Source organism: Ostrea edulis, chromosome 6 (assembly GCF_947568905.1).
Source record: "Ostrea edulis chromosome 6, xbOstEdul1.1, whole genome shotgun sequence".
NCBI lineage: Eukaryota > Metazoa > Mollusca > Bivalvia > Ostreida > Ostreidae > Ostrea > Ostrea edulis.
In genome coordinates, this window is record NC_079169.1 from 83,606,952 (window position 1) to 83,630,333 (window position 23,382).

General features: G+C 34.7%; 1 protein-coding gene across 13 annotated transcripts in view; it reads left to right on the forward strand.

Annotated features, from left to right (window-relative positions):
- Window positions 1-23,382, forward strand: part of LOC125646988 (histone-lysine N-methyltransferase SETDB1-like) — a 61,219-nt gene that overhangs the window by 12,074 nt on the left and 25,763 nt on the right. For all 13 annotated transcript variants that reach the window (XM_056141027.1, XM_056141031.1, XM_056141028.1 and 10 more), the window contains 15 exons: window positions 98-179; window positions 544-617; window positions 2,831-2,904; window positions 6,612-6,670; window positions 7,968-8,088; window positions 8,672-8,795; window positions 9,135-9,434; window positions 10,438-10,539; window positions 14,296-14,370; window positions 16,148-16,247; window positions 17,948-18,131; window positions 18,384-18,569; window positions 19,999-20,117; window positions 20,593-20,697; window positions 22,483-22,576. In XM_056141027.1, coding sequence (XP_055997002.1) covers window positions 98-179; window positions 544-617; window positions 2,831-2,904; window positions 6,612-6,670; window positions 7,968-8,088; window positions 8,672-8,795; window positions 9,135-9,434; window positions 10,438-10,539; window positions 14,296-14,370; window positions 16,148-16,247; window positions 17,948-18,131; window positions 18,384-18,569; window positions 19,999-20,117; window positions 20,593-20,697; window positions 22,483-22,576 — 1,799 coding nt within the window. The remainder of the gene's footprint in view (window positions 1-97; window positions 180-543; window positions 618-2,830; window positions 2,905-6,611; window positions 6,671-7,967; window positions 8,089-8,671; window positions 8,796-9,134; window positions 9,435-10,437; window positions 10,540-14,295; window positions 14,371-16,147; window positions 16,248-17,947; window positions 18,132-18,383; window positions 18,570-19,998; window positions 20,118-20,592; window positions 20,698-22,482; window positions 22,577-23,382) is intronic.

A 23,382-nucleotide genomic window follows, 5' to 3' on the forward strand; every position in this document is an offset into this window, starting at 1 on the left:
GATTAATATCTAACTTTAACGGAAGAAAACACAAAGATCGCAAATCTTTAGTTGACAAACGAATTAGGAATGATTAAGATACAAATTTTATTGACAGCACTCTACAAGGATGAAGAGTCGATGGCCTCGTTCTACGCTGGAATTGTCGCTGAAACCCCCAACCAGAGAAATGCTTACAGGTGACAAAAATTTACATACAAATCAAACATGCATGAATACAAACTATAAAGTCATTTCTTAGAAATCACCTGCATTTTGATAAGGCGAATACTGTCAACCATTTTTATTCTTGATGACTTTACTTCATGATTTACCAGTGCTGAACCAGTTCACAGCAAATAATTTTTGCAACCCATGTTAAGTTTAGCTTAAACAAATACAAGATGCATTAAAGGATTGGTTTGTGGCGAGAAATATTCGCAAAGAAGAGATTCTCATGAACCACGCAAATATTTATTGCATGCAAATAAGGGTTGGTTTACAGTGGTATGGCCCTTGCTTACCTACATGTACGGTGTGTATGTGGTGTGATTCTAATTTCAGATACCTGATATTCTTTGATGATGGCTATGCTCAATATTCACGGTCAGACGACATCCATAAAGTATTGGCTCAGAGTAAGTTCATATTCTTTGGGAGTACAATGGGTGGTTGGTAGAAGGAAACATATACAGTTTAAACAGCATGTGAATATTATATTCAAATTAAAATTAAGGTACAGGTAGGAATGAAAGTAAGAGATTTTAATATGTGTTACACAATATGAATTTTAGTTCAAAGGGGCTAAGCCCTGTGATTTGTGCAAATGTAACATGGACACAAAATATACAATATATTAATCAAAAAATGTGTTTTGAGATCTCTGGTTTATGAGTTGATAAATGGGAAACATGAATGATTTTGTAATGGGAAACATGAATGATTTTGTATGTTAATGCTTTTTTAAAAATTGTTTTTCTGGATGAAAGTACACAAAATAAATATATGGTAAACAATGAAATACATATATATGATGGTATATGATCAGTTTGTGAATGGTCCAAAATCAATCTTATAATTGCCAAATTAATGTGAGTTAATGAAAAGGAACTGTAAATATGTACAGGGCTCGAAATTGGCGAGAAATACTCGCAAAATGCGAGTACATTTGAAAAATAAAGAGTAAAAATAGTGGACACTCGCAAATCTTAGCGAGTGGTGATTTACAAACCAGTATCGTATTCGTTTTATACGGTGATGCGCTATTCGCTTTTCCTAAACTTGCATTCAGAATCATACAAACGCTTACATGAACGACTGATTTCAACAACCGTTTCTATCCGGATTTTTCTTTTATGATTTTTTAAGAAACTTGGAGTCAAACAAATGCTTTAGAGGTCGGAACTGCATTATGATGAAAACTATAGACATGTGCCACGAGTCCTGTTCACCTATAGGTGTGATTAAATTGAATTCCAAGTATAAGGTTTTCGTTATTCATTTATCTAAAAAAAAAAAAATCGGAGTCTATGTTTTACCAAGTCTTCTGGTAGTAATTTTTATCAGAATAACCTACATTGTATCAACATTAATTTATTGTCATATTGATGTTGGGTTGTAGTGATGACACGAGTGCACTGCTCGGCGCGTAGACGATTATCAAAAATGTTCATGGGACTCGTGATCGTGCTGCTTATAAACCATGAGTCCGGGATTTGCTTTGAAAAATCACTAGTGACACCCCTGGTGTGGCGTGAAATTGGAAGACATTGGATTTAGACCTGCGGTAGACAGGTTGTGGATCAGATGTGCGATGGTCAAGAGACCTTAACATTGCACCATATGATTTACGTAACTTAGTGTCTTGTCCAAACGATGCCTGTTAACCCACTAGGCTCAATAATGATGGGGAAAATCATTGATTTAAAAAAAATGTATGAAAAAAGAGCTCTGCTTCAGTATTTTTATTTTAGCTTGTAGGTTTTCATTTTAGCCTGTTGATTTTTTAACCTACAGGCTAAAATTAGCCAATGGAAGAAAAGGTTAATTAATATTTATAGGTTAATATAATATATATAGGTTAATTTCGACCCCTGTATGTAATTCTGATATAGTTGTATTAATGTGAATGATTTACCTATAAATCAAGCATGGGTAAATACAATGTAAATGTCTGGTATTCATGGTTGGCAAAAAAAGTTTTTGTGTTTTTATATTTAAAAAATAATCAAAGGGAAGCATGACAAAATTAAGTCGGATCCCCATAACAGCCTGTTGTATCCACACAAAATTCAGTCGGACCTCCATAACCGCCAGTTGTATCCACACAAATTTCAATTGGACCCCCCTAACAGACTGTTGTATTTACATTTGACTAGGTTTCAGTAAGGAAAGTTCTTGTAGATGTGAAAATAAAGAATGTGATGAAAGAAATTTTAATATTTTCCTGAACCAGAATAGTTAACTTTAAATGAGTTGTAACTGCTTAATGAGCCATTTGATGGACTTTCCAGATTTCGTTGTCCATTGTTTTGTTTGTTGTTATCAAATATTAACTTTTCCAACGGAAATTTTCAATTGATTGTCAAGAGCTGCTAGATTAATTTCAACCTAACGAAACATGGGAATTCAAATTTTTATCAAATGTTGGGCCTTGAAGAGGGGAGATAAGTTAAAAAAAAAAAAGGATGAGGTGTGTAAGATTTCACAAAACCAGAAAAGTAAAGTCTTGTTTGAAAGCTTCCTTATATGATAAAGATTCAAGTTTGTTCCACTTGAAAGGGGTTGACTGATAATTTTGACTTCTTAGATGAGCAATGAGTCCTATGGACATTGTGTTTCTATTTTCTAGGTTTGAATGTTTGGGAAGATATCCATCAGGATTCTCAGGAATTTATCAAAGATTACCTCAAACAGTACCCAGAAGTAAGTGTACACAGACTGTAGATATACCCAGAAGTAAGTGTACACAGACTGTAGATATACACCAGAAGTAAGTGTACACAGACTGTAGATACACCCAAAAGTAAGTGTACACAGACTGTAGATATACCCAAAAGTAAGTGTACATAGACAATATATACACCCAGAAGTAAGTGTACACAGACTGTAGATATACCCAGAAGTAAGTGTACACAGACTGTATATACACCCAAAAGTAAGTGTACACAGACTGTAGATATACCCAGAAGTAAGTGTACACAGACTGTAGATATACCCAGAAGTAAGTGTACACAGACTGTATATACACCCAGAAGTAAGTGTACACAGACTGTAGATATACCCAGAAGTAGTGTACACAGACTGTATATATACCCAGAAGTAAGTGTACACAGACTGTATATACACCCAGAAGTAAGTGTACACAGACTGTAGATACACCCAGAAGTAAGTGTACACAGACTGTATATATACCCAGAAGTAAGTGTACACAGACTGTATATACACCCAGAAGTAAGTGTACACAGACTGTAGATATACCCAGAAGTAGTGTACACAGACTGTATATATACCCAGAAGTAGTTTACAAAGACTGTATATACACCCAGAAGTAAGTCTACACAGACTGTATATATACCCAGAAGTAAGTGTACACAGACTATATACACCCAGAAGTAAGTGTACACAGACTATAGATATGCCCAGAAGTAAGTGTACACAGACTGTAGATATACCCAGAAGTAGTGTACACAGACTGTAGATATACCCAGAAGTAGTGTACACAGACTGTATATATACCCAGAAGTAATTTACAAAGACTGTATATACACCCAGAAGTAAGTGTACACAGACTATAGATATACCCAGAAGTAAGTGTACACAGACTGTAGATACACCCAGAAGTAAGTGTACACAGACTGTAGATATACCCAGAAGTAAGTGTACACAGACTGTATATATACCCAGAAGTAAGTGTACACAGACTATATACACCCAGAAGTAAGTGTACACAGACTGTAGATATACCCAGAAGTAAGTGTACACAGACTGTATATATACCCAGAAGTAAGTGTACACAGACTGTAGATACACCCAGAAGTAAGTGTACACAGACTGTATATACACCCAGAAGTAAGTGTACACAGACTATATACACCCAGAAGTAAGTGTACACAGACTGTAGATATACCCAGAAGTAAGTGTACACAGACTATATACACCCAGAAGTAAGTGTACATAGACTGTAGATATACCCAGAAGTAAGTGTACACAGACTGTATATACACCCAGAAGTAAGTGTACACAGACTGTAGAGATACCCAGAAGTAGTGAACATAGACTATATATACCCAGAAGTAAGTGTACACAGACTGTAGATATACCCAGAAGTAGTGTACACAGACTGTAGATATACCCAGAAGTAGTTTACAAAGACTGTATATACACCCAGAAGTAAGTGTACACAGACTGTATATATACCCAGAAGTAGTTTACAAAGACTGTATATACACCCAGAAGTAAGTGTACACAGACTGTATATATACCCAGAAGTAAGTGTACACAGACTGTAGATATACCCAGAAGTAGTGTACACAGACTGTAGATATACCCAGAAGTAAGTGTACACAGACTGTAGATATACCCAGAAGTAAGTGTACACAGACTGTAGATATACCCAGAAGTAAGTGTACACAGACTATATACACCCAGAAGTAAGTGTACACAGACTGTATATATACCCAGAAGTAAGTGTACACAGACTGTATATACACCCAGAAGTAAGTGTACACAGACTGTAGATATACCCAGAAGTAAGTGTACACAGACTGTAGATATACCCAGAAGTAGTGTACACAGACTATATATACCCAGAAGTAGTGTACACAGACTGTAGATATACCCAGAAGTAAGTGTACACAGACTATATATATACCCAGAACTAAGTGTACACAGACTATAGATATACCCAGAAGTAGTGTACACAGACTATATATACCCAGAAGTAGTGTACACAGACTGTAGATATACCCAGAAGTAGTGAACATAGACTATATATACCCAGAAGTAAGTGTACACAGACTATAGATATACCCAGATGTAAGTGTACACAGACTATATATATACCCAGAAGTAAGTGTACACAGACTATATACACCCAGAAGTAAGTGTACACAGACTATATATATACCCAGAAGTAAGTGTACACAGACTATATATATACCCAGAAGTAAGTGTACACAGACTATAGATATACCCAGAAGTAAGTGTACACAGACTGTAGATATACCCAGAAGTAAGTGTACACAGACTATATATATACCCAGAAGTAAGTGTACACAGACTATATACACCCAGAAGTAAGTGTACACAGACTGTAGATATACCCAGAAGTAAGTATACACAGACTGTATATACACCCAGAAGTAGTTTACACAGACTGTAGATACACCCAGATGTAAGTGTACACAGACAATATATACACCCAGAAGTAAGTGTACACAGACTATATATATACCCAGAAGTTAGTGTACATAGACTGTATATATACCCAGAAGTAGTTTACAAAGACTGTATATACACCCAGAAGTAAGTGTACACAGACTGTAGATATACCCAGAAGTAGTGTACATAGACTATATATACACCCAGAAGTAAGTGTACACAAACTATATACACCCAGAAGTAAGTGTACACAGACTATAGATACACCCAGAAGTAAGTGTACACAGACTATAGATACACCCAGAAGTAAGTGTACACAGACTGTATATACACCCAGAAGTAAGTGTACACAGACTGTAGATATACCCAGAAGTAGTGTACATAGACTATATATACACCCAGAAGTAAGTGTACACAAACTATATACACCCAGAAGTAAGTGTACACAGACTATAGATACACCCAGAAGTAAGTGTACACAGACTATATACACCCAGAAGTAAGTGTACACAGACTGTATATACACCCAGAAGTAAGTGTACACAGACTGTAGATATACCCAGAAGTAAGTGTACACAGACTGTAGATATACCCAGAAGTAAGTGTACACAGACTGTAGATATACCCAGAAGTAAGTGTACACAGACTGTAGATATACCCAGAAGTAAGTGTAAACAGGATAGAAGTACTGTAGTTTGGGTTGGTTGGTTGTATATTGTTTAACATCCTGCTTGAGAATTTTTCACTCATATGGAGACGTTGACATCACCGGTGAAGGGCTGCAAAATTTAGGTCTGTGCTTGGCGCTTACAGCCTTTGAGCAGGGAGAGATCTTTATCGTGCCACAGTCTCATCCAAAGGACCACCCCAATTAGTTGCCTCTTATGACAAGCAAGGGGTACTGAGGACCTTTTCTAACCCAGATCCCCACGGGACTGTAGATTAGGAAATGAAAAATTAATTTCACTATATTCACTGTTAGTTATTTTTCTGCAAAATGAAACCCATATTGAATAATATATTAAAAATATTTCAATGCCTTTGTTATCAAAATTTTAAAAGTAGATTTCCTATAGCATGAAATTAAATCCATGCGATTGTACTGGTGTAAGGAATCGTAAAATTTTAACATCGTAGAATTTAAAAAACAACATACAATAGTTGCATGGGAAATAACTGTCTATTAACATGCTTTATTATGAGAGCTCTCAGTTGCAGACATAAATGTTGTCTGTTTATTTTTATTTTAGAGACCAATGGTCAGACTGAACAAGGGTCAAACAGTGAGAACAGAATGGAATGGAAAATGGTAAGAGATGCACAAGAAACAACAATAAAAAAAACCATGACAGCTGTGTACTTAGATTAGATCATGTTCAAAGCGTAAACATTAAAATTTTCTGTATTTAGTGAAACAAAAATGTGTTTTAATAGAGCATAACCAGGAAAAAATTAGCCCCTTTAAGATTTGTTATGTACAATAATACATGTACAATATATTTTGAAATTGAAGACTTATTTTTTAGCTCCTGAGTGAGCTTTTTTGATCAAAATTGATCCATCTGTTGTCGTCCTTGTTTTCTTTGGTGTTAACTTTTCACATTTTCATCTTCTCCAGAGCCACCAAGCCAGTTTCAATGAGACTTGGCACAAATTGTCCTTGGGTGAGGGGGATTCAAGTTTGTTCAATGAAAGGCCATGCTCCCTACAAAGAGGAGATAATCAAGGAAAAGACAAAAATTGGATGGGGTTGATTAAAAATCTTCTCAAGAACAATTGGGCTGGAAAAGTTGAAATTTACATGAAAGCTTCCTGACATAGAGTAGATTCAATTTTGTTCAAATCATGGTCCCTGGGGGTAGGGCGGAGCCACAATATGGGATCAAAGTATTACTTGCTGTTATACAGGAAAAATCTTTTAAAATCTTTTTCTCAAGAACACTGAGCCAGAAAATTAGAAATTGACATGAAAGCTTTCTGACATAAAGTAGATTGCAGTTTGTTCACAACAGGTCCTTAAGGGTAGAGTGTAGCCACAATAGGGGATCTAAGTTTTATATGGGAATATACATGAAATTAATTAAAACAAATTCATTTCAAAAGTAGCAGGGCCATGCTAATTCAAATGCAAATGTACTCCAAGTTGTGTGGGTTGGAGTGCTTTTTTTTTTTATGCCCATGACCATAGTCAGGGTTGGGGCGGGGTGGGGGTGGGGGATGAGATTTGACTTTATGATCTACAAATTGCTAGTCTCACACATAAAACCACAGAGCTAAACATCTCAACAATAGAATTCAATATATATATATATAGATATATAGAATGTATTACTAATATTTATTTTCCATTCATGGTTCAAAAGGCATTCATCTAATATGACGATGTATTATTATTCCTTAAAAGAGATGCATTGTGCACGCTAGCCCATAACTAAGGTTTCAATTAAAAGAGATGCATTGTGCATGCTAGCCCATAACTAAGGTTTCAAGAAAGGGAGAAAAAATATCCCAGGAGACAGATTTGAACCACTGACCTAAAGATCTGCAATACCTATGCTTTTGATTTGAATATGATTGGTGTAGTACTTTGAATGTATTTCTGTCAGGTGGACTGCGAAGGTGGAGGAAGTGGATTCCAGTTTGGCCAAGATGTATTTCCTGGCGGATAAAAGGATAGAATGGATCTACAGGGGTTCAACAAGGCTGGAACCTCTGTTTACTGCTCTGGTAAAGCAATCTGTAACTCTGTAAAGGAGGGAGAAAGTATGAAGTAGGAATGAAAGAACATTTGAAATAGTTTCATTTGATTTTTTTATGCCCCCGCCATGAAATATACAGTAGCATTATCCTTTTCTTTCCTCTTGTCATAATTCAGTTTCTGTTCGTTATCTCTGCTACAAATGTGTATATTCCACTGAAATTTGGGATATAGGTACTTCATGAAAATACTAAGATTTTGATATTACTCGTTTCTTGTTGAATAATTTTTGACAAGAGTTGTGCCCCTTGAAATTCAAAAAATTCAAATAATTCAGTTTGCATGCATTATCTCAGTTGTACATGTACATGTAGTCATGTACGTGGACATTTTGAATTGAAATTTGATATACTTTTATCATGAGAATACACAGGTCTAGGTACTTTTGAGCAGATATTTTATGGCAGAATTATTTACATGTATGCACCTAGGTCATACATGAACATTTTGAATTGAAATATGGGACATAGTTACACCCTCAAAAGATGCAAGTTAAGTTCATCACATCTAGATTTTACATTGTATTGTTCACTTTAAAATAATTTTTTTCAGTCCAATGCAAACAAAGCCACAGGTAAAATGAGACGTACAAACATGCCTACCAATAAAAAACATGTGGTGGAGTATACCAGGGGAAATTCGGAGGATGGAAACCTACAGCAGAGTAACCAAGCAGGTGCTTATTTCTACATTGTTCATTTCCTGCTGCAGAAAGCTGGTGCAAAATCTATCAAAAATTGATTTGTTGATATGTCAGGCATCAGAATTTTTTTTTTTTACATTTTGTGTTAGTCTCAGTAAATATTACATTTTTGGTGTCTAGAAACTGAAAATGTTGATGAATATATCACAAAAGTCTTTTTCTGGGAGTACACTCCTATGTTAATTACATCCAATAAAAATTAATAATTTTGCTTCCCAAGATTATTTTGGATATTTATTTGCCGACTTTGAAAATATAGGGGGGGGGGGGGTGCATATTGCACACTGGCATACAATATGTCTGAAATTGTAGGCCCAAAGATGATGAAGAATCAGGGTAGTCCATCACCAGCTCCTCTTTCTGTGCCAAAGGCCCCAACTCCTAGTCCTTCAGGCCCAGTGAAGAAGAGATCAGTGGCCCGGAAGAGTACCACAGGGTCCAGCCAATCAAATCAGTCCAACACAGGGTCCAGCCAATCAAATCTGTCCAATCTTCTCAGCCAGGAGAAGGAGGTGGAGGCTCAGGCAACAAAGTGGGAGGGTCCTTGGTTGAAATTAAATAAACGACACTCATCTGTCAACGCCAGTGGTGCCACTACTAAACAGTCGAGGGGTAAGGGAATAGTACAACTACTGAGAGAGTTGTGACCAGTAAAAACTTGAATATTTATGCCCTCTGAGGTAGAGGGTAGGGGACATGTTGTTTTTGGTCTGTCTGTCTTTTTGTACATTTATATCTTTGACTTCGATCACAACTTTTGATCTATACAGGTCAGAAACTTCATATATGGCAAAATGAAGGGTGATGATTGATAATGGTATTTTGCTATAATTGAAATTAGTCACTCTTTCCCATCTTGTTACAAATGAAATTGTTAGCCAGAAGTCAATTTTCAAGTTTTTATTTTACATGTGAGCAAGGTGACTCAGGTGAATGTGAAGGCCCATCATGGGTCTCTTGAATTATAAGTCCCAAGGTTAAGGTCATTGGGTCATATATGATAAGAAATAGTTTCCTAATGGTGTCTTAAATACCATTTGGACATGTACAATGAAACTTTGCATGAAGAGACGGCACTATTTGGATTTAAGGTCAAAGGCCACCAACTCTCATAAAGTAATTTGTGGAAATTTTTTGTGTGGAATTTTGCAAAATTGGGTGAATAAAATATTTTGCTTTAGATTTATTTTTATGTAACATAGTTTCATGATTCATTATTTTGTTGCTAAATAAAGTAAAACGTCTTTTCTATGAATTGATATTTCCAAAAATAGTTTTGCAAACTAAATAGACCCACAAAATTGTTAAAAATTATCCACAGCAAAAATAATGTGATTGATACAGATGTACATGTATGTTAAATAATGGTGATATATCAAATGCATTTTGAAAAGGTATTTCAAATAGTTTGTAGATGATATTTAAATGGATTGTAGATGATATTTCAAATATTGTAATTTATCATTAAAATTTGTAAAGAGAGTATAAAAATTTAATGTACAAATCAAATATTAAATATAACTTTAAGCAGAGAACAAAAATTTCACTGAAGACAAAGGCTATATTCAACTTTTTGTGACTGAATTAATATTTACTAGTTAACTTTTTTTTCAAGAAATATACTCTGCCAGCAGCATAAGTAGTAACAAAACGGGAACAGACATGGCCAGTGTGCTGCAAGAGAGATTGTCTAAAGTGGCCAAGGACGAAATTCCAGGTACGTTCTGAACCAGTCTTTCTGGCTCTGCAATATAGTAATGGTGGGTCGTATTGTAATGGGTCCCTCATGTTGTCATGTCACTAGATTGCTGTGTATGTTTGAAAAAGAATAAGTTTATTAAGTGGAACGCATCAACCTGTTATGAAATGGGGTAAAATAGAATTTTCCACAGCTGTGTTGTTTTGCTTGAATCCACTCTTCAGTGCCTGTAGTTTCTCAACCTCTGTCATTTATCTTAAACTTTGGAACTGTAATTAACTATCTATAATGGTAGTATTTTGCTTTTACTAAATTTTCATACACTTTGAAGCCATTCTCCATTATTGCAAGCCTAACTTAATGCTATCAATGTCATTTCTCTGATACAGTAGACATAAAACGATAGTTTTAAAATATCATGAGCTTGTCAGATATAATAAATCATGTTTATAGCGAAACTCTTAGTTCCTAGCACTTCGCTGTTAGTGTCTTTGACTGCAATGTCATGGATAGTTGGAGCACCTGGAGTTTGTGTGAAAACTTGCATAATACTTAGTGAATGATGCAGTGCATGGAAGTCCAGTCTGCTGGCACGCTCAAGACGTACTAAATGAAGAACAGACAGACAGAGTTTACAGTCTGCCGACACACTCCAGACGTACTAAATGAAGAACAGACAGACAGAGTTTACAGTCTGCCGACACACTCCAGACGTACTAAATGAAAAACAGAGACAGAGTTTATAGTCTGCCGACACACTCCAGACGTATTAAATGAAGAACAGAGAGACAGAGTTTACAGTCTGCCGGCACGCTCGAGACGTACATGTACTAAATGAAGAGCAGACAGAGTTTACTCTGCATTAGCCTGTTTGGACAAGTTAATTTTACTTAGAATCCTATTTGGTTTCGATCTTGCCAAAATGGTGATTTATTAGGTCGGCAAGCTTCGCGAATAGATACATCATTTCAACTCGTTGGATACAGCAAATATCAAATCGCGCAATCTTGATATTCTCTATTGATGTACATGTAGAAACATTTCAATAGAATATTTTTGCTTTAAGACTTTCTTAGGAGCATACTTACATTATACATGTACGTCTTCCCGGTGGAAAGTTGTGGTATTGTTTACTGTAGTATAGCAGTACTCCAGGAAAAATCAGAATTACGTATATTCATTTAGGTACATAGAAGTAGTAAATGATCTACTTTACATTAGGTACATGTAAGTAGTAAATGATCTACTTTACATATAGGTATATATAAGTAGTAAATGATCTACTTTACATTTAGGTACATATAAGTAGTAAATGATCTACTTTACATTTATTATAATGATTCTTTTTGTACATGTATCTTTCAGATCAACTCAGATTTTTTTTATTCCAAATGTGATTTGAAATAGATGATATAAAAACTTTAATTTAGGTGTCCCCATTCCACTGTGCGTAATTTATTCATACATGTGTATATTCGATAATGACCTAACAAGTCATGGTGAGATACCTGCATTTCCTACTGTCATGTGATAAAATTCATATCACCACAGCAACACTGAACATTAATCTGCAAGTGTTTTATTAAATGATGGCTTTTGATGTACACTATATACTGATTGTATATCAAGTTAGAACAGCTGCATCTGTGTGGAAAAGAGGCAAAATTTTCCTGTCAAACAAACTCGTTTACTACAAGGGTTGCAGAATGTTGTCATGTCATTCAGTGTCTGAACCAAACCTTTATTTCTCGGAGACTGGGAATACACTCTCACTTGCTCTTATACATGTACATCTATGTAGATTCTTAAAACTTTTATGTAGGTTAAATAGCATAGCAGTTTTATTTAAGAAATAAATTTCACTTATGAAAATACACGAGGGTATGAACTGCCAGCATACTTTTTCTAACATACTTTATGAAGTATGCCAGTGTCACATTTCATACCCCCATGAACTTTCTTAAATGAAGTTGATTTCATATATTTACATTCAACTTTCATTTCTGTCGGAATTCCCATGTACTGTATCTGAATTCATACTTGTATAATTTACAACTGTATCACATACTCAAGGAGATGACTCATTATTACATTTTGTACATGCAGACATCAAAGGCACAAACATTGGAAATGTAAAAATTTCCCAGTAAACATATTTTTACTGTGGTTTCATTATTTTTCATAAAACACATAATTTTTGTTGTTTACCTGGATGTGCTCAATCATGAAATTAAGGGACAATGAAATACGAATTTGTTCATCAAAGAAGAACATAAAGTGTTGTTTCTACATGTCAAAGTAACGAGTAGTTGTTGAGAAATCTGTGATATTGTTTTAACTGGTGATTTAGTTAGATGTGTGTTTAGATAAATGTCATAATAGAATCTCAGTGTTCAAGAATTTGAAAAAGTAGGCAAGTTTGGAAAAAAAAAAAAAAAAAAAACTTAAGCTGGTTTCACATTTAAAAATAGAGAAAATAAATAATAAATCAGTTTTGTGTCATTTCAGTTCCTACCTTTAACAGGAATTCTAATGTGTATACTAGTCTTATTTAATAATCCATGCATTGATTGATTTGTAAAATGTTAGTATGGTGATTCCTGCTTTTTGATCCCTGCTTCAGCTTAATATGTAGTTTGTTGTTGATAGGAGAAGCAAAAAGTGTAAATAAAGGTAAAATCGTATATTTCCTGATTTTGTTTACACTTTGTTCATTTTGCCAAATAGCAAAGAATTTTCCTGTCCTAGTCATGTTTTGTTCAGCTCTCTCTCTTTTCCTTTCCCTCTTATGTATTAAGTATTTATGGATCTGGTATTTCTCTTTGCTTTGACATCTTTAGCTAATTTGGTTAATTGCTTTCGGTGGGGGAAGGGTTCTATATCTAAGAATTAATGGATGTGAATTCTGTGTGTGAAAGAGAGAGAAAGCAGGATAATTGATAATGATTTTGTAACAGCGGAATTAGTTTGTCTACCTGTATAGGTAAGTATCAGCTACCTGTAAAGGTAACATCAATAACTGTTATCGAGTTTGATTAAATAGTTGATATTAGTATTAAAAAGTAAACTTGGTCAGTTGATGCATCTTAGGGGAAAGGTGTGTCACAATCCACAAGTAGGTCACTGTTCACAATCCACAAGTAGGTCACTGTTCACAATCCACAAGTAGGTCACTGTTCACAATCCACAAGTAGGTCACTGTGACCTTATTTTAGACTTGCTATTGACGGACATCCTGTACTGTACATGTAGTACCATGTACCACAACAGTGTGCTTTTTTTATTGTTTGAAGTTCTTCATACATGTATTTATGCACAATTATCTTTGTCCATTGTGAAAGTCTTCGATATGCAGTTGAAGAATTCAATTATCATTAGTCTGTCAGTATTTCCATAGAAACCAGGCAATGGACATGAAAAGAGACTTAGAAAATCTGTTGGGTCAGACATGCGAATTGACCGATACTACTTGTACATGTATATGTTAGAAAAAGTACTATTTCACTTATCGTTAAATAACAACATACATATAATGAACACTTGCATGGTTTATTGAATTAAAATACGGGGTTTCTTATTTTGAGTTCATACTGGGCGTGCCATATAGGTTATCATTGATGGTAAAATTTGCAGATGTCTTTATTGAAGAATGATAAAGTTACAGATTACACATGTCTGTATTGTTTATTCAGTATTACATGATTATGCATTGAAGTATTATCCTGTATTAAACAAGTTTTCATGCAAACTTTAAGGACCCATAAATATTTTCAGAGGAAGAATCATTTGGAGAGAGACTGGAATCAAATACATGTATACCTGTAAAGGACCAAATCAGAAAAATGTTCAGTGAGTATTATATTGATAGAATACAGTGGAACCCCGTTATTACGTTTTCCATTTTGTCACGATAAAATAACGTAATACCGGGGTCAACGTAATAAACGTTCCCAGTGAAATCTGTTAAAAATATCATTTGGAAACTGTATATCTTCTGTTGATACCCCGTGAAGGTGTGTGTGTGAACATACCTCTACTGTCTTTGTTTTAAAGACTATGACACTTGATTTATTTACATCTTCTCTTAAATGTCCGTAATTCTTCATGTTTTCATCCCTTTTCTTTATTTCTTGTGTAGGATAAATAAGGATGCTTTGATAAGCATTGCGGATCTGCTTTCGTTTCCGCCATTTTGTTCAACTTTAACATAATGCGTTCATATAAATTTCTCTCAATAACTCGTTCCGATTTGTATTCAACATTCGTACATAAAACAAAAAATAACAAAACATCGTTTTTATTAAGTTATATCTCTACTACACGATACAAAACACAATTTAAAAAATCCCATCCCAAAAAAAACCCCAACAAAATGACGACACAAAACGCACGCGATATCCAACACTTGCACACATTTTACCAACGATAAACACGGAGAACAAACACAATCCACTTTTTAAAAAATAATAATGCACTAATATTAAGATCACATTTATACTAAATGATGGCACTAAAATCACGTGCACATCAAAAAAAGATATCGAGGGATTTTAAAATGTTCACTGAGCTAAATGCCTTGCACGAATCGGCCGATAACACTGGGCAGTTTGATTGGCGTATTTATGGACGAAATCTAACAACACCCAAACTATTATGTCAAAATAACTGACAATTGTTTTAATTGAACACTACCTTTTCTCACTATGTCCAAGCCGTTACCCAAGCTGTTTCAGCTGTGATACGATTAATGTTGTCCTACATGCTATTGTAAACTTTATGTTGATTCCTTTGTAAAGTCCTTCCTGTATCACTAAGTGAGGTACAGTAGCATAATTTAGTCTTGTTTTTATTTTGTCCAGTGCAATTATTTGCCAGTAGATGGCAGGCTTTTTATAACTGTTTGTGTTAAGATGCTTACTGCTGTAGGTGGTGTGTAAGGTTTGTTTTCATTTTCTCCTATTGTTTTGTTTTCATCAACAAGATACATTGTTTAAGTGAGAAAGTTCTTGTCACAAACACAAACAATTTTAATCTTGTGGGATTGAAGAGAAGATAATGCACTCACATGCTGTTAGGAATGTGGTATGGTCCCGATAATTCACAGGCTGTTAGGAATGTGGTATGGTCCCGATAATTCACAGGCTATTAGGAATGTGGTATGGTCCAGATAATTCACATGCTGTTAGGAATGTGGTATGGTCCAGATAATTTTAGATTACAATGAAACTGGCATTGAAGATAAGTACACTGTAATTGAGTCTAGATTGTTACTTGTTTGAAAAATGAATTGTGATGATTCAGCAGAAAATACGATTGGTTTAGTGAATCATAAATATTTGCCTCTGATTTATTTTCGCCCCTTTTACCATCATTGTCAGACGGCAAATTTTTGTGGAACTGTTTTCTTTTTTTGTCTCTCCTTTAGACCACTGTGTGTGAATTTTAAACAGGGTGAAACCATTTGCAAGTGTAGAAGGGTGGGGAAAAAACAGAGTGAAAATAACTCTGTATACGGCAATTGTTTGTTGTGTTACAGCACTGAGATAAAATAACTCTGTATACGGCAATTGTTTGTTGTGTTACAGCACTGAGAGAAAATAACCCTTTATACGTTTATTTTTTACAGCACCTCATTTATGTGGACCCCAATGTCTCCAGGAGGATGACCCAGAGAAGTACAAGGGAACTAACCCCCTCTTAATTCCTCTGCTGTGTGGCTGGGAAAGGTGAGTCATGTGATCATGTAATAGCGCTTCTTATACATGGCAAGTTTTAATATATTCCTTTTTCAGATGTTTTAAAATTGGTCTTTTTATTAAAAATGCATATTTTTGTTGTTGAAACAAGTTATAGGGCTGAAACAATGCGTCCCCTTCCCGATGTGATTCGTGTTGCAATACTTACAAAATGTATACCAAGATTCAGTATATTCAATATAATACATTTTACAGAAGAAACCAGTAATAGCTATGAAGAAAAGTTTAATTACAAATTCACAGTCATAAAAATCTAAAAACAAACTGTTTCCAAACCACCGAATGGTGAGATGTCTGCTAGCTGACCATTATCGGACGCCATTTTGTGCCTTGTGCATATAAAAATGATAAATACAGGTCAAGCCCGATATATTTTACCGAACCCGATTATAAAAATCGTATCAAACCAAAGATCAAGGCAATGAATCGAACATTGAATCAAGCATTTACATGTATGTTGAACAGTATTGATATATCGGTGAATCATTTTAACCCTAACATGTTACTTAGAAAAACTTTCTTAATATGAATTTAAGGACTGTCTTCACTTGGTGCATCCCCAAGAATTCCTTGTATGCAGGTTTTTCTGTAGTCACACTTGTTAAAGTAAATATATTTATTGATCAAGATTTGATGGTCCACGTAAAACAACTTCTGAAAATTATGTTACCGTATATACTCGCCTATAAGTCGGTCCGCCTATAAGGTGGTTGTATTTTTAAAGGTTATTTTGTAGGAATTTGCCATTGACCCGCTTATAAGTTGGTACAAATTTTTGTCAGAATCGGTTGACAATTTCAAGTCAATGCTCTAGTGTTTTTACTGATGTTTCAAAAAATATTTTGAGAAATTAATAATTATGAGGTGCTCAATATCCAAGCCATATCTGTTTGGGGTTTAAACGCAACCCTTGATCTATTATGGGAAATGATCCCTTGTTTACCTAAGCAGTTATGGTCTCCTAATTACCAGTACTTGACACCGTGTTTACTTAGTGGCACTCGCCTCGTGAAAACTGTTATTGTGGGATTCTGGTATAATTCATTGTATCAACAATAGAGTTTTTAAGAGTCAAGAATGATGATCTAAATTATCTGTTAACAATATTCAATCTTTTATGAAATATATTTCAGCTGGTATACATATGAATATTTCAATATTAAATCGGGTTCGTAATTCAATCTTTTATGAAATATATTTCAGCCGGTATACATATGAATATTTCAATATTTAATCGGGTTCGTAATTCAATTTTACCGATAAACGATAGATAAGTTGAATTGAAAGTATTAGTTACCAGTATATAAATAATTTTTAACTAGATCAAAATATGTAAATACTTGTACTTTGTACATAATTTTAAAATACATAAACAATACAATATGTCTAGATATTTGTGAACAATAATCATTTGTGTGGTAGTCATTGATAATCGTCGGAGTTGTTTAAAAAACACTACATTACGCCGCCCAGATAAATACCAATCTTCTTACGACGCGTCTATGAGTCGGACATAGAGTTTTGGACCAAAAATTGACTCCCAAAAATCCGACTTATAGGCGAGTATATACTGTACGGTAATATTTTATTCAAATTTGAAATTTTCTTATTGTGTAAGTAGACTTGAAATAGATTGTGAATCTAAACTTACATGTGTGTACTGTTTGCAGACAAGTATGTAAAATCAAGCCAGCGTATAGGAGAATTGTGTTGTATCGAGCCCCTTGTGCCCGGCGACTACGCAGCATGGATGAAGTGGACTACTTTCTGGAGCTGACCGACAGCAGTCTAACCATTGATCTTTTCTGCTTTGATCCACAGCTCCATGTCCATAAGGAGTTTGTACCGGTCAAGGTAGAAAAGTTTTATTTTATGGAAAAGTTATTGTCCTTACAAAATTATATGCTTCTCTACTAGCATTATTCAAGGATTGTTAGTTTGTTAAATGTTCAAAGGTCAATGTTCCACTCAAGTTGCCTGCAGGCATTCATTTGGGGTTGTTGATAACAGATATATCATCTATATTTTTCTTGTCTTATTTTAATCAATTAGAGAAACAATGAGAAAAATGTAATGGTATTTTTTTTTTATTTTGCTTGGTTGCAGACATTCTGTGACATTAAGGACTTGTCTTATGGCAAGGAGAATGTCCCTATATCCTGCGTGAATGCCATAGACAGATTATATCCAGACTATGTGGAGTATTCCAATGTCCGGATCCCAACAAAGGGAGTCAAACTGAACCTGGATCAGGAATTCTTGGTCTGCTGTGACTGCACGGACAATTGTAGGGTAGGTCGGGGGGCTCTTCTGTTTGTTCAGTGATGTTGTGGTTAGATATGAAGTTTCTAATTGAATTTATACATTAAATTGAAATTCTAATGCAATTGTTTAGTAGTCTGCATTTTGATTGGTTAATACACGGAAATTTCAGGTAGCTGAACAAGTGTTGACAAGCCACATAGCTTTCAATTGAGTCATATTATTGTACAATGAAGCAATGTGGCAATTTTGTTACATATTTTATAAGAAAAAAATCAATGAAATAATTGGCATATCCAGTTGTTTTAGAATGAATGAAATATAGCTAGAACATAGGCATGGGCATGATTATTCAAAAATGTAATCGATTGATAATTGATTGCTTATAGGAATTACAGTATGTGTAAGCAATAATGGTAAAAAAAAATTCCTGTAATCAATTACTTTAGAAGATTTAATCAATTAGTGATCAATTACTTCCAAGATTTTATATGTACATGTATATATTATATACAAGAGCATACATGTAAAATATAAATCAATCATGATGTTTGATATATATGTAAGACTCTAAAGTGCGATGGTCACGCCAAAGTGCGATGGTCGCTCCAAAGTGCGATGGTCACGCCAAAGTGCGATGGTCTGTGCCAAAGTACGATGGTTTGTTAACGTTACAGACGACAAAGTCTGATGGTCACGCCAAAGTCAGATGGTGCGGTACGTTTGTGATGTAACGTCATTAAGACGTCATTCTTAACATCTTTCAAAATAAAACCGAAACATGGATGACAGCAACGGCAATGTTTACACTGTTGAGGATAGTGAGAACGGCAAAGTACATTTATTGTTGAACTATCTACTTCGCCCAAACATTCTTTAATTCATAATCATTTATTACTTTGACGTACAGGTATTAAATTCCTTGGGGTATGTTATAATACAAAACATTCTGTACGATTTCGCATTGGAAAATGTTGTGTTTAATAACACAACTAAATGGTAATGTTCTTATTCTTATTTTTTGTGCATGGATTTTGCACTGATATTTTGGTGAAACAACACACGGTTGGTTCAATCTGTACCAAAACACTGTGTCATTTACAAACCAATGGATTTCGGCGTGTCACACCATCGCACTTTGGCATGTCAGACCATCGCATTTTGGTGTATGAGTGTGGACCATCGCACTTTGGCATGTCACACCATCGGGGTTTGGCGTTACTAGTAACCATATATGGATTCAGTTCAGATTGAAAGTTACTAGTAATCATACATGGATTCAGTTCAGATTGAAAGTTACTAGTAATCATACATGGATTCAGTTCAGATTGAAAGTTATTAGTAATCATATATGGATTCAGTTCAGATTGAAAATTACTAGTAACCATATATGGATTCAGTTCAGATTGCTGCCGTTGTCTCCTAGTGTTGTGTGTCTATACTCCTGGTTAATTTGTAGGATAAATCTAAGTGTGCCTGTCAACAAATGACGGTAGAATCCACCTCCGTGTCGGGCGGGAAAACTAATCCTGAGGCTGGTTATCAGTACAGGCGACTTCAGGAGCCCATAGTAACAGGGTGAGAACGAGGCCCAGATTTACGATAAAGTGGACTCTGTTGTACCCTTTTCCTTTCAACAAATTTAGAGCAATATTGTAATTAAGATTTCTGGTTTTACTACAGTCAGTGTACGTGTATATACAGGTGTCTTGCAAAAATATTTTTTTTGGTGGAAAAATTATTTCTTTTATAAAGTCGCTCAATGATTATGGAAATGAAATTTTAAGTCTTGAAACAATATGTTCCATCATAAAATTCAGGCAAATTATGAAATGTGTATAATTATGAGAAATAGCATGAAAATGATTGTATGGGTTTGTCATTTTATTAAGATTTTGTCTCTCAAGAATTGAAATATCAAAATACACAGATTTTCACAGATTTCATCTGATGTATGATTTAACTGAAAAAGAAAATGAAAGTAAACCCAAACTTGTGTATCATGGTACTGTACACATGCTTATGTTAAATGTTAGCTAACCTTGTTTTATAGCATCTATGAATGCAATTCCAAGTGTAAATGTGACAATCGCTGTGTGAACAGAGTGGCCCAGAATCCCCTCACAGTCAGACTGCAGGTGTTCAAAACAGAGAAGAGGTAAGTCTTCAGCATTTGGAGAGATAAGTTGAGTAAATAAAGGACTGATAGGACAGGCAAGTCATTAGTGGACAGGGTAGGTATCCAAGCAGAGCAGTGAATAGGATTTATTATATATTGTTTAACATCCTGCTTGAGAATCTTTCATTCATATGGAGACATCACTAATGCCGTTGAAGGGCTGTAAAATTTAGGCCTATGCTTGGCACTTCCTGCCTTTGAGCAGGGAGGGATCTTTATTGTGCCACATCTACTGTGACACGGGGTCTTGGTTTTTGCAGTCTCATCCGAAGCACCACCCCATAGTCACCTCTTACGACAAGCAAGCAGTACTGATGACCTATTCTGACCCCATGGAACTATAGTACAATATTTTAAGTAAGTCATCGGTGAATAGGATAGTAAAAATTGAATAGGATAGTTAAGTCATTGTTGAATAAGATAGTTAAGGTAGGTCCTTAGTCCTGGATTTTTGGGGTTTAGGTAGCATTTTTTTGTTTGGAATCAATAAATTAACATTCAGAGTAATGAAAAAAGGCAAAACAGTTAAGGGTTTCCATATTAATTTTCATTACATACACCACTAAAGTCATATACCCCGATGTAGATTTTTATGAAATTCATTGGAAACAGTTATTTGTTGTTATTTTAATATAAAAACAACAAAATGTTTTTTGAATTGCATTTATTTATCGGGAAACATGTCAATAACTAAAACACATGTCATTTTCAATATGTTCATCAAGTTTTAGAATAATATGTGGAAAATTATTGAATTAGCGTTATTCCCCAAAATGTTAAAAACAAACAAATGTGGACGCATTTTCCTTATAGCCTGGTTTACATATCATTTTTTCTGTTTATATTAGTAGAGTTACATCTGTTATAGTTATTCATGGTAAAAAATCCATACCTTTCCTTAATAATTTCAAATCTATAGCTTCCAGATTATGTATACCCCCATCAAAAACTGAAGTCTGGCACCATACAGCTGAACTATTTAAATCACTCGCGATTAAAATTGTATGTAATTTCATGAAAAGACACAGATAATGATTCCTTATCACCTTGGTAAACTGTTTGTCAAAAATAAAGGAAATCTATCGCATTATGGACTTGATAAATAATTGAATGAAAACAGAGTTATTGTCCTTGGATTCAATATTTTGAAACATATCATTGACTATTCAAATATAACTAAGAAGTTTGAAATATTTTATGGCTAACAGGATTTTTTACAATAACTATTGAAAAAGATTCCAACAAAATTTATGTTCCTATCATTAAATTATTGACTTTGCAAAATCCTATGACGTCACACGAGTGTGGAACTACGTTAAGTCATCAGTGAATAGGATAGTTAAGTCATCAGTGAATAGGATAGTTAAGTCATCGGTGAATAGGATAATTAAATCATCAGTGAATAGGATAATTAAATCATCAGTGAATAGGATAGATACATGTAGATAATCAGTGTATAGGATAGTTACAACATCAGTGAATAGGAAAGTTAAGTCATCAATGAGTAGGATAGTTAAATCGTTGGTGAATAGGTTAGCTGAAAGTGAATAGGATAGTTAAAACATTGGTGAATAGGATAGTTAAAACATCGGTAAATAGGATAGTTAGGTCATCTTTTTCCAAATGAGGGTAAATATAGTTTTAGTGTTTAAATGTCATATTTTGTTGATTGAAGTTGTTATTAAACATGTGACGTTTGATACAATTTCATTACTGTTTAATGATTTGACTTGTTGATTTATCCCTGACTTCTCTCCATTACAGAGGCTGGGGTTTGAGATGTCTGGATGATATTCCAACTGGGGGATTTATCTGTATCTATGCTGGACAACTGCTGACAGAGCAGGGAGCAAACACAGTCAGTTCAGTCTCTACTATAAACCAACATAATGATTATCATCTAAACTGACATGATTATCATCTAAACTGACATTATGATTATCATCTTAACTGACATTATGATTATCATCTAAACTGACATTATGATTATCATCTTAACCGTTTATCATCTAAACCAACATAATGATTATCATCTAAACTGACATTATGATTATCATCTAAACTGACATTATGATTTTATTTCTCTAGTACTTATGTTGTGTTACTCGTGTGTTAATATTAAATTTTAATGACACACCAGAGAAAAGAAGGCGTAACAATACATGTAGAAGGCGTAACAATACATGTAGAAGGCGTAACAATACATGTAGTAGGCGTAACAATACATGTAGAAGGCGTAACAATACATGTAGAAGGCGTAACAATACATGTAGAAGGCGTAACAATACATGTAGTAGGCGTAACAATACATGTAGAAGGCGTAACAATACATGTAGTAGGCGTAACAATACATGTAGAAGGCGTAACAATACATGTAGAAGGCGTAACAATACATGTAGAAGGCGTAACAATACATGTAGAAGGCGTAACAATACATGTAGAAGGCGTAACAATACATGTAGAAGGCGTAACAATACATGTAGAAGGCGTAACAATACATGTAGTAGGCGTAACAATACATGTAGAAGGCGTAACAATACATGTAGTAGGCGTAACAATACATGTAGAAGGCGTAACAATACATGTAGTAGGCGTAACAATACATGTAGAAGGCGTAACAATACATGTAGAAGGCGTAACAATACATGTAGTAGGCGTAACAAT